The 10,712-nt window shown below is 39.1% G+C and overlaps 1 protein-coding gene across 1 annotated transcript; it reads right to left on the minus strand.

The window, feature by feature from the left end:
- Window positions 1–300: 300 nt before the first annotated feature.
- LOC149046051 (uncharacterized) lies at window positions 301–7,161 on the minus strand. Its single transcript, XM_089206392.1, has 5 exons — window positions 6,048–7,161; window positions 4,814–4,985; window positions 2,972–3,977; window positions 2,436–2,552; window positions 301–1,694 (listed from the first exon to the last, which is right to left on the minus strand). The coding sequence occupies exons 1-5, from the start codon at window positions 6,346–6,348 to the stop codon at window positions 1,356–1,358; spliced, it is 1,935 nt and encodes a 644-aa protein (XP_089062518.1). The 5' UTR covers window positions 6,349–7,161; the 3' UTR covers window positions 301–1,355.
- Window positions 7,162–10,712: the final 3,551 nt, after the last annotated feature.

The following is a 10,712-nucleotide window of genomic DNA, read 5'->3' on the forward strand; positions in this document are numbered from 1 at the left end:
AAAAATTTTGAACAGTTCCAACGTTACCAAAAGAGTAATCACATGTAAAATCACGGTTTAGAAATAAGAAAACAAAAAATTGCACGGTCTGCGGGGTCTGCGGGGTCTGCACGGTCTGCATGGTCTGTAGTGTCTGCAGTCTTCGTTTTATCATGACAGCAATTAAACCTACTTCCCCCTCCCCCCTCTTCCCAATTGTACCATGATGGAGATGATCAAGAAGATCTCGAACAAAATGCACACTGTGTAAGGTTCCCACTGTGACATTAATTTTCAGTTACAACATCGAAAAACATTAAGTTTGCGTTTTAACAGTAGTTTATTATTCTTGCACACTAAATACTCTGGTTATATAGACAGTCCATGACAAATACGCACTAGATTTACATGGTATGATGAAAAATTTTATAGCTATCCTAACCAAGCGAGAGGGAACATTACATTTCTAAACTGACAGTTTCGTTTTGTCGTTCATCGTGTCGGTTTCCAACTCCATCATAACGCAAATGACGATGAAAAATTTTAAGCTGCCAAACGGTGGGATTTTTCTTTTCTTGCCCAAGTTTAATGATTTATCTAGTTTGCCCAACTTTTTAATCAATTTGGAGAAGTACTGACTTCATAAATCATCTCAGTGCTGAGACGAATAGATACGAGAACAAATGGAATCTCCGTTAATCTAGCTAAGCTGATAAAGAGCCATCAATCACCGGTCGACAAGCATTGCTTGATGCAAGTGACTTGTGACGTCATAAGCTTCATCTTCTCCGTTTCTGCCGCTTGGCAACAGAATGGTACCAGAACTTTGTACAGTCATTGACGACCTAGATACCCTAATTAACGAATATGTGTTCGCTCACACTATTACTGCATACTCTGCTGTATAACTAAAATCTTGGACTGAAAACCATAAATAAAATCCACACATGCCCTCGCCAATCTAAGACACTTTGACTTTAAGTTTAATCAAATCCGAAAAATCGACACCTCCAAAAACACATCGGGAAATACAATTTCTTATTAGAGCACTTTTCGACTGAGTGTTGTAAAAACAAAAACAACTGCATAATTAGAAAAGCCAATGAGAAGAAATGAAAACACCCTGAAGAGCCAATGAAACTCGTAGTAAATTAATCAAGCAACCCGCCTAAAGCGCGGGAAAACGCGGGTGACCGAGTCGTGATAGGTGTCAGTTATGCATAAGATCGCCAGTGAGGGAGTGGCGGACTTCTTTAGACTAATCATAAAGCAAAGTAAAGCAAACCAATGCATTCTCGGATTATTTTCGACACTCAATTGAAAGTTCTCTGAAAACTAAATAGTTCACAACACTAAGATCGCCCTGCAAAGTATTATCAGAAACACTCACTAATCATATTTTGCCTCAAACTGTAGGCAGACCATCGGCCAAAACTGTGCAAGGTGCGTCGCGTACCCCAAGCGCATTTAAGCCGCCACCAGCGCCACCAACATGATCTCCTTTGGTAGAAGACACCGGCTTCCAGTTCAAGGAGCCTTAAGTCAGCTGAAACATCCACGCAGGTATCCCTGTAGGAAGGACGGTTTTCATCATACGACACGCTGATTGGGAGACTTCCGCTTATCAAGTGTCCGTCGCCGTACACACCAGCCCTTATAAGCCATACGGATACAGATCCTTGCAAAGTGGCTGTTACTGATGCAGAGGGCGTCACCTGAAATGACAATTTATAAACTTGTAAGAGCTTATATTTTATTAATTCATTTATCTATTTGTATGCTTTCGTGAATTCTTTTATTCTTTACTCGTCTCTTACATCATCGAAGTTATTGCTTACAGAGAGAGCGGTTTTTTGATTTATCTAGTAAGCAATTTTACCTTATTAGGACAACGGAACGGGAGAATTATGCCACATTATTACACATGTAGGACATGTCAAAAAATAGGATGGACAGCAGAGCAAAAATCATAGCCGCAATGAACGATCCACACTTTGATTTTTCCGTTGTTTTTAGGTTTGACTTTTTAAGCATTGATCTTTAAGCGCGTAGATTTTTTTATTGGTCATGAGTCCTTTGTTTCATGGGTTAACACATAATATGAAAGAATATTTTGCTCATCACTCGTAGTACTCCTCACTTCAGCGGCGCTCAGAAATTATCCGTGCAATTCGCAAAATATCCGCACGTATTATATTTTGAAACCTTCGCCTAAGGTGTATTTATTGAAATAAGGTGTGGAGAAGTTAAAAACACCAACACTTTCGCTCTCAGCAAATGCGCGTCATACATTTTGGCGTCCTGGTTTGAACGACAAAATTAAGGCTAAAACAAAAAAATCGTTGCATAGTGGATTAAAAAATTAAATTTATTCGATGGTTAAACACAACACTCCCAGATATTTCAATTATAGTTTACATCACATGTTAACCATCGATTGAAATATATCTACTCACCGTTACGCTTAACTGGGATGTTGAGAGTGAGCCTGGGTCCACTGAGATACTCATAGGTGTTCTAAGAAGAAAATCTACATCGAGAGTGACGACCCACAAGATCGGAATACTGTAGCTCTGTAGCAAAAGAAAAAAAAAAGCAAAATAGCATTACATGCACATAAACTTTTTCAAACAGTAAGGTCATTACTTAGGCTTCCTGCCGGCCCAAAAAGCCTAAGTGGATAATTCGGTCGCGGTCGTAGTCTACCTCACTAAAAGGCAATTTTTTACCGCTAAATTATGAGGCAAAAGGTTTTCATATTGTCCAGTTATCGTAGAATTGTTTAAAAACAGTCAACCTATAATGAAATGAATAAAATTCAAAACCTTATACATGTTAATGAAGGCACATGAGCCACTGGTGCAATTTACTTTCCTCCTTTCTAGTGGTTTTATCGACCTTGTTTTTCGCACTCCTTGAGTTAGCTCCGCAAAAAAAACTTGCCGAAATGGAAGCCCGATCTAACATCGACATTTTAAATTTAAGCCCTTACAACTCCGACGTTCAGTCCATTTATCCTCTTTGTTTCCTTCTTGGTGGTGTCAATGGATTCTCGGAAAAGTGACGCTGTTATACTGTTTCCCAACTCCAGAGTTATATACAACTTGGTCCTCTCAAGCTTCAGGTTGACTAACTTTTTAATTGATTCAATTCGAACAGTGGTTTTCACTTTCATATCTATGCCTATAATTTTTTTCTTGAAGAGTGTGAACGTTATCTGTCGAGGAGCATCAAGAGATTTTTGAACAAAGTTTTGTCTGTGACTTCGCCGGTGTCTTGAATCGTGGGCTGCTGTTGTCAAGTTTGCCTCTTGTTCATCTTCGTCAGCGGACTTGCTGTTCATTTCATTTGAATCAGCCGAAGGCCCGTTCAGAGCCTCTCTCTCAGAGGTTTTCACCCTGAATGTTTGGTCAGATTTTGGTGCAATGAGTTTGACGAAATCACGAACATCAACATCTGCTAGTTCCTTGTCTTTAAGATAGCTTTTCAGGTACTTCTCATCATCGAGAAGAGTAACCTTACTCGTAAAAGAAACGTTCATCATGTTGACTGTGGATCCTTTCTTAAACTGAACTGGCTCTCCGAAATTTAGTTGTTCAGTTAAGTGGACCTCACCTTTTGTTACCACGCCATTGCTCTTATTAAGAACCGACAAATCAGCATATGACATGTCCAAGTCAATGTCAGATGTCATATTGATGATATCCGACCGATTGAATTTGTTCTTAACAAAAAGTTCGTCGTTTTCTGATGTGTTTGCTTCTCTGTGCATCTTCACAATACCGGGAAACATGGAAGATTTTTCAAGTTTTGGCTCGGAATTTGGATCTGGTTTCTCTCCGTCTACACGTTCGTAAAGGTTGCGCTCAACAGTTGGGAGAAGCTGTGTAAGTATGGCTCGGGCATAACGAGTTAACTCTACGTCGTACTCTTGGTTTCCGAATAATTCAAAGGACTCGTCTGCTTTGGTGAATTTCGACGTTTTCTTTTCCTCAGACCTGTTGAAAAAACAGCCATGCAGACCCAGTGAAAACATCTTAATTGGCAACAAGCATGATACCGTGTTCAAGAAGTGACATTTCAGGCTTCTAATCAATCTTCAGACGAGTTAAAACTATGGGATATAAATATGACCAACGAAAAAGTAAAATGAAGGGATGGGGAATGGGGAACTTCATGTTATATAAAGTTATAGCTACTTATCCTGCTAGCTCCAGAGGACTCAAAAGCCAACTGTTGATAGAAACTAAAAACAAAGTTTGCAGCATTGGAAGGGGTTCTTGAGAAAATGTCGTCCACTGTTCTCTAATTGAGTTGAAACTTACCTGAGATCCGAAAGTGAAAATTAAGAACTAATATTCGAATCTTAAATGATGTTGATTACGACGTATAGAAGGCTTTAAAAAAGGGAATCAGAAAAAGAATATTTAGTTTAGTGAAGGCGTTTGATATTGCAATTCGACCCTCCGTCGGTCAGAATGTGAAGTTGATTCCTTTCTAAAATAATTGTGGTGAATGTTTTTATGAACACAGGTTCTTCATCTGAAGACATATCATGTTGCTCTCAATATGATTGTCTTCTTTTTATTTTATGCTCTCCAGGGTCACCCAGCTTACTTGCCCAGAGCAAGTCAAGTGATTTAGCCCAATAACAGTTGCATATGACAAAGAGAAACGAAGTTAAACAAAAGTGAAAGTCGACTATGATATTTATGCAAAAGACACTATCAGGCGGACTTATCATGCCCAATTACTCTTTGGTAATCTCGACGTGACGTAGAAGATAAATTGTGCCAAGTCAAGGTCAAGTTTTCAGGACTTTGTTATTACTTACCTTGAGGTGCGCTCAACCCTAACCAGAAAATGTAACGATCTTCCTCGGGTCACGTTACCGATTTTTTCCAAGTTTTCTCCTTCAGCATTGATGCTGATGATCTTAAAGACGAACCAATACTCTTTTGAAGTCTTGTTTATTACTTGAAGTGCAACGATGGTACTTAGTGTCCCTGAAAAATGATTAAATGTGCCATTATAAAATCTTGAAATAAACCAGACTAAATTGAAGTGCAAAAAAATTGGCCAGAAAACAATCTTCGTCAAGTTTAATTCGAAAATGATTGACTGCTTGCCTAGCATATTGAAGGAGATAAGATAATGAATGATTAAGCTTGATGAATATATAACAACTTCACTATTATAACAATCGATCTTCTAATTCTTTGAAGAATTTCGATCTCAGGTAAAAGTTATCATCACACAACCAAAATCCCCCTAAAATTTGAAGATGAGCTGCAAAACGCCTCTATGAATTCAGATCCAGGCTGACTGTTTAAGGTATACCGAGTGTAGCGTTCTAAGGATGAATTGAATTTTAAAAAATTCATTAATTCCAAACATTTGAATGATGGAAGCGCCTATACAACGATTCCTATGCATTTAAATGAAAATATATCAAGCAAATTCTAATGACGTGATTGACCGCGCAATGCCAAATTCGCTGCTTCAACGATAAAATAAACCAGTCATAACAAAGAGATTGTAGCGGAAGACCTGAAGTGATCGCGGTCTATTTTTGCACGGCTTGATATGATGATATTTGCATGTGCAGTGTCGAATTCCATTCTTTCCCTCGGATTTGATTTATCTACGACTCGGTTTCATTCATTTTCGTGAAGCTTCGACATTTTTCAAATGATTTCCAATTTAATCGCCTGCCAGTAATGTGTCTTAACTGAAAAATTTCCATTTTTCCTATCTCGTAAAATTTAAAATTTGTCTGGAACCGAACAAAATGCATTCCATGACTCTCATGATACATAACAATCATCTATCATCAATCATCAGGACCTATTTTCAGTACTGTTTAACTAGTGTTCGTTACTGCGAAGATCGCTCATTCTGGCCTTATGTATTCTTAAACAGATAATTTTTACTCGAAAAAAATGGCCCTCAAGACCAAACAGGTAAATTTAAAGTAGCATGTTGTCTCGTTCACTTAGCAATGAAGCGGGCCATCATAAGAGCGCACCTTATGTTTAATTAGTAGCGAGATCAAAGACATCAAATACCTCTCTGAAGCTCTCCGCTCCGTACTTCAAGGACTTGCTCGACTTGATACAACAGAGTTTCACCTGGTTCCAAGTCGACTTCCACTAAGCGCTCAGTAAATTGCTTTTTCCGAGTCAACAACGTTGCTGTGAGTATAGCTCCACAAACCATGAGTGACATAACCGCAAAGATAGCGGTGGTCCACATGATCGTTCGTTTTCGTGAAGCAGGTTTCCCTCCTTCAGAATCATCTTTAACATAATCGTTCACTAGAGTTATCTTGTCCTTGTGGGGTTCCTTTTTCTCTGGAAAACCATCCATGATGGAGATTGAAGCTGTACGACCACTCCGTCCGTTCTGAAGGTTCAGTGTATTGCATGACCCTTTTTGAAGTATTCTTGTTCATCCGCTATGGCTCAATCTTTGGTTTTCCGCCGTGACTGACGGTACGATATTTTTAGGTTTAGTTTTGCTCCAAAATAAAGCTCAAGCAAAGAGAGCAAACACAACGTTGAACAGCGAGCGCGGAAGCAAATGCACATGAACGGTTACATACCGGGATAAATTAGTCTGTAGTGAACAGGATATCGTTCGCAAGCTTTTATAACAAGTAGATTTCTTTTTCAAATACAACAAGAGAATCGTGGAGCTTTTCCTTTACGATTGTCATCGCAGAAAATTGTAAGGTAGTCTTACAATTAATCAGTTTATCACCCTAAATCAAAGTTAAAAGCGCTTGAAGTGCGGTAAATTGGCGGCATGTAGATCAGTGAGCAAGGATTCAAGGCAAATGTACTTGATCACAGAGTTGCAACTGAAATTAAGTTTTGATGTCAAATTTAGTCTACGCGACTTCGTGTTCAAGATTGTCTTTCTGGCTTCAGCAAAGTGTGGTGTTTACTCTCACCCGTAAACTGCTGAAAGTTGCTGAGGAGGGTTTGCGGAGTGTTGGAGGAACTCGTAGAATGTTCCCGTATTCTGTCGAACTGTCTGAAGTCACGTAACCTGTCCGGCTAAACTTTCTGGTACGTTTGACGGTCATGCTAAAACGTAGATTGAAGACCGTGCAGACCACGCTTGTTTGTGAGAGAATTTTGACCGTTTCAGCTCGCGAGACAAATTCATTCATGACCTATCACGCAATCGACTTCGATAGGTATCCAATTTCAGTACTATGCGGTTTTTTTCATCCTGACAAAAAAGTTACGTTTTTTCTCTTATAAAATTTTGTTCCACGCCTCAATGGACGTTAAACGAAAGTCAAAACTGTTTTGCGGGGAACTGGTTTTTGAGTGAATAATAAGCAGTAACAACCAACAAACGAATACCTTTGTGATTTTTGCTCCCGCTTCCCGCCCTAGAATGGATCCCACTTCTCGCCCTCTCCAGCCCCATTTCTCCTGGCTTCCCGCCTGCCTGTACTGTACCCTCTAGAGAGTAATAATTAAATATCATCAAGAAGCATCAATTGGAAATCATTTTCGGGGAACCTAATAAGAAATTATATTGCCACAAATTATTTGTTTGTTTTTCGGTCGATACAAAGAATGAAACGGGTCATTTGATGACGATGACGTTTCTTTCTGGGTTCTAACAAACGGAAGTAACGTACATAAAGATCATGAAGTATTGAGTGGCTCCGCTTACCAGTTCGTTTTTTGTTCTTAGCGTGCTTCCCTTCCTGTGCAAGACTCGAACACTACAAAACTAACTCATTCAAGTTCTATGCCTGAGATTCCTGCTCTTGCTAATAATGACAATACATTGTTGTCTCTACCAGACTCTTCATGTGAAGTTCAGCCTACTCCCACTTATACTGGGAAACGGTTATTCTATGAGTACAACTCGTTGTCCTCCTAGCTGCTGGAAAGATTATGATCTAAATTGATTCGGACACTGAGCTACTTTTGATATTTAGACACTGTTAGTTGCCATCAGAGATCTCCTCTTTAAAAAGGGGAGATGTTGTACAATGAGGTTTGGTTAAGTCATTGAATTGATACGCGCATGTACAATTAGAGGGCGGAAATAAACCAAGTTGTATTTCGCTGTTCGTGCATTTGTCATCATCACTCAGACGCATCAATGTTCAGTGTACATGATAAATGTACCCGTACATGGATTTTTGTTGCCTTGTTTGCTTGTAGGCAATACATATATCGAGATAAATCAGTAAAAATCATTTCCTTGACAGGTAATCCTTCAACCCATTCGGATTGAAAACTACCATATTTCGTCTTATAGTATCACCCCTGAAACAAGTGTAAAGGGACATGACTGTCAACTAACGAAGCTCTTGATGGTTGAAAAAATTCTTCTGATCAGTAACAGCGGAAAGTACAGATGAAAATGTGGAGAATTTTCATACTGATGTAAAGGTAAAAACAGCGGCCTGTATCAATAGGAATTTACATAATGACTCGTAAAGTGCCTATGACACGAATTTCTTTTTTGCATTATCTGGTTGATAGCTGTAGAAATAATCGACCTTAGCGCCTAACGAGTTCTCCTTAATCATTTTTTGTGTATTGAAAAGTACGATTTAGGGGCCAAAAGATGTCCCCATTTAGCGCGCGGTTAAAACGATCACGTTACACCGTTGTGAGGTAGAAAACTGTGAAGACACGTCGGCAACGATGTCGGAGAAAGCAAGCATTCGAGAAGAAAGGACGAACGTATTGCGTGGCCAGAGCGCCAAATGATGTTAGCCACAATAATAATACATTTATACCGGGTGTTTCTATACACTTCTTCCCAAAGGATGTAGCTGTATGGTCAAAATGAACGCGTTTCGACATCGAGGAGATTTTACTCATCAATGTCGTCGGCGTTATGCTCCGCGCCGGCTTCGAAAACGGCTGTTACGAACACATACCATAAGACAAATCAGGGGAAGATAACCAATTAATTCTGCTGAAAAGAATGCTGAGTAAGGAGTCTGTTCCCACACGGTAAACGATTGTTCGACATTCTTTTCGATTGACATGTCGCAAGCGAAGGATGGTGAGCTCCTTAATGTTGTTTATTTTACGCACTTGAGATGTATACATACTCCTCGTATTTCCACGTGACTACATTTGCGCTTTTCTTATCGTATGAAAATCATACCAGTTGTAGTTTCCATCGTATTTTGTTACCAGAAATACATGATTTGTAATAAAGCCCCTCCCTGAACTTATGCCAGTACCTCTGGGTACGAGCGTAAACACAAGCTCGAAGGGGCCGTGTAGTCTTCTAACCTAATTTCTTAAAATCCATCCTGAGAGCCATCAATTCCCTCCTGCCATCAAGAAACTAAAAGAAGCAACAGTAGAAATTTCAATGCGATGACAGCACTGGAACGAGATAAATAACGAAACTAAAATTTTATTGAATTAGATGGTAGCGAATCCAAGTGCTATGTGAAAGTGGATGCATATGAAATATTAATTTACACTACTGACGTCAGTTATTTGCCATTGAGCGAAATGAGTCATATGGCAATGCTGCACTTAAACTAAAGAAGCTTTTCTCGATGACAATCCCTATTTAAGATTATTTAATTTATTTAACTTGAATCAGATGACTATAAACTCACTCGTTTTCCGTTCGACCGGCTCGACGACGATAGCCTCTGTCCTCAGTGTACTCTCTGAGGAAAGGAGCAACTTGCAGTAAAACTGCCCGATGACTTCCCGGCGAAAAATCATCATGATTCAGCTGACTCTTTCGTCAAACGTTAGCATTTAGTTTGCTAAGTGAATTACTCTACGGCAGCGAAACTCTGGAGCACTGACCAAGGGGAATCTTCACCGAACTTAGTGCGAAGGAATAAAATGTTATGTCGACAGAAACGAACACAGCGATCCATTCTTCAATAACATATATTTCGCCATAGAAAACAAAACACAATCACAACAAACTAAACATTCGGTAACGGGAATTTTTTGTTCTAATCTTGACCTGAACACCGCAGGCGAGAAACCGTCTTAGTCAGTCCATGTTGAAATCTTCGTTTGAAGCTCGCGGTTCTCCTTCGTAGGGGGCTGAATCGTACCCGCAACTTCCATTTCCTCTTTACTACTTGAGTACGATGTATCAAAACTCTCGGTAGAGCTTGCTGAAGGTAGGTATACATCGCTATCGGACATTATTTCAAGAGTATTTCAACGCTGACTGATAAAAAATTACAAGAGATGTGAGGGCTTTGTATTTGTCAACGGAGGACTTACGCAGTTTTCTACGTCATCACCAGCTAATTCGTTACCAGTCCACGGGACACTTTTAAGACAAAGTAAGAGCACTTTTGGGCCCGAAAAAACCGAGTTTAAAGTTTTTTGAAATTTTTTTACTATCGGAATTGGTTTGCACATGTGATAAGCTAAGTATTTACGCAAAAACAAATACTTCGTGTCAGAAGCACTTCAAAGCAAAGTTTATCACAAATAAGATGATCAAGACTTCCCAAGAAAAAAATAAAAAACAAAATATTTATTCACAGGACTCTATTAAAACATAAATAACAATACTCTCATGACTCAGACAGTCCTTTAATAAATAAACAATTTTGTTACCACCACAAAAGCAATTTTATGATCACCTTAATTTTTGATGCCTGTACACTGCCAAATTCTATCCCCTTTTGATATGATATAAAAATCTTTGAGCCAATGGAAGAGGTAAAAAAATATATCAAATAAGAGTAC

Source organism: Pocillopora damicornis, chromosome 5 (genome assembly GCF_964200805.1).
Source record: "Pocillopora damicornis chromosome 5, jaPocDami1.2, whole genome shotgun sequence".
NCBI lineage: Eukaryota > Metazoa > Cnidaria > Anthozoa > Scleractinia > Pocilloporidae > Pocillopora > Pocillopora damicornis.

Bases quoted from the DNA above. Each gene is read 5' to 3' on its own strand.
- LOC149046051 (XM_089206392.1), bottom strand. From the start codon at position 6,348: ATGGATGGTTTTCCAGAGAAAAAGGAACCCCACAAGGACAAGATAACT. The intron at 2,553-2,971 runs GTAAGGGCTTAA...CTTTTGCTACAG, and splicing joins ATGGACTGAACGTCGGAGTT to AGCTACAGTATTCCGATCTT. The intron at 1,695-2,435 runs GTGAGTAGATAT...TTGTCATTTCAG, and splicing joins CATCCCAGTTAAGCGTAACG to GTGACGCCCTCTGCATCAGT.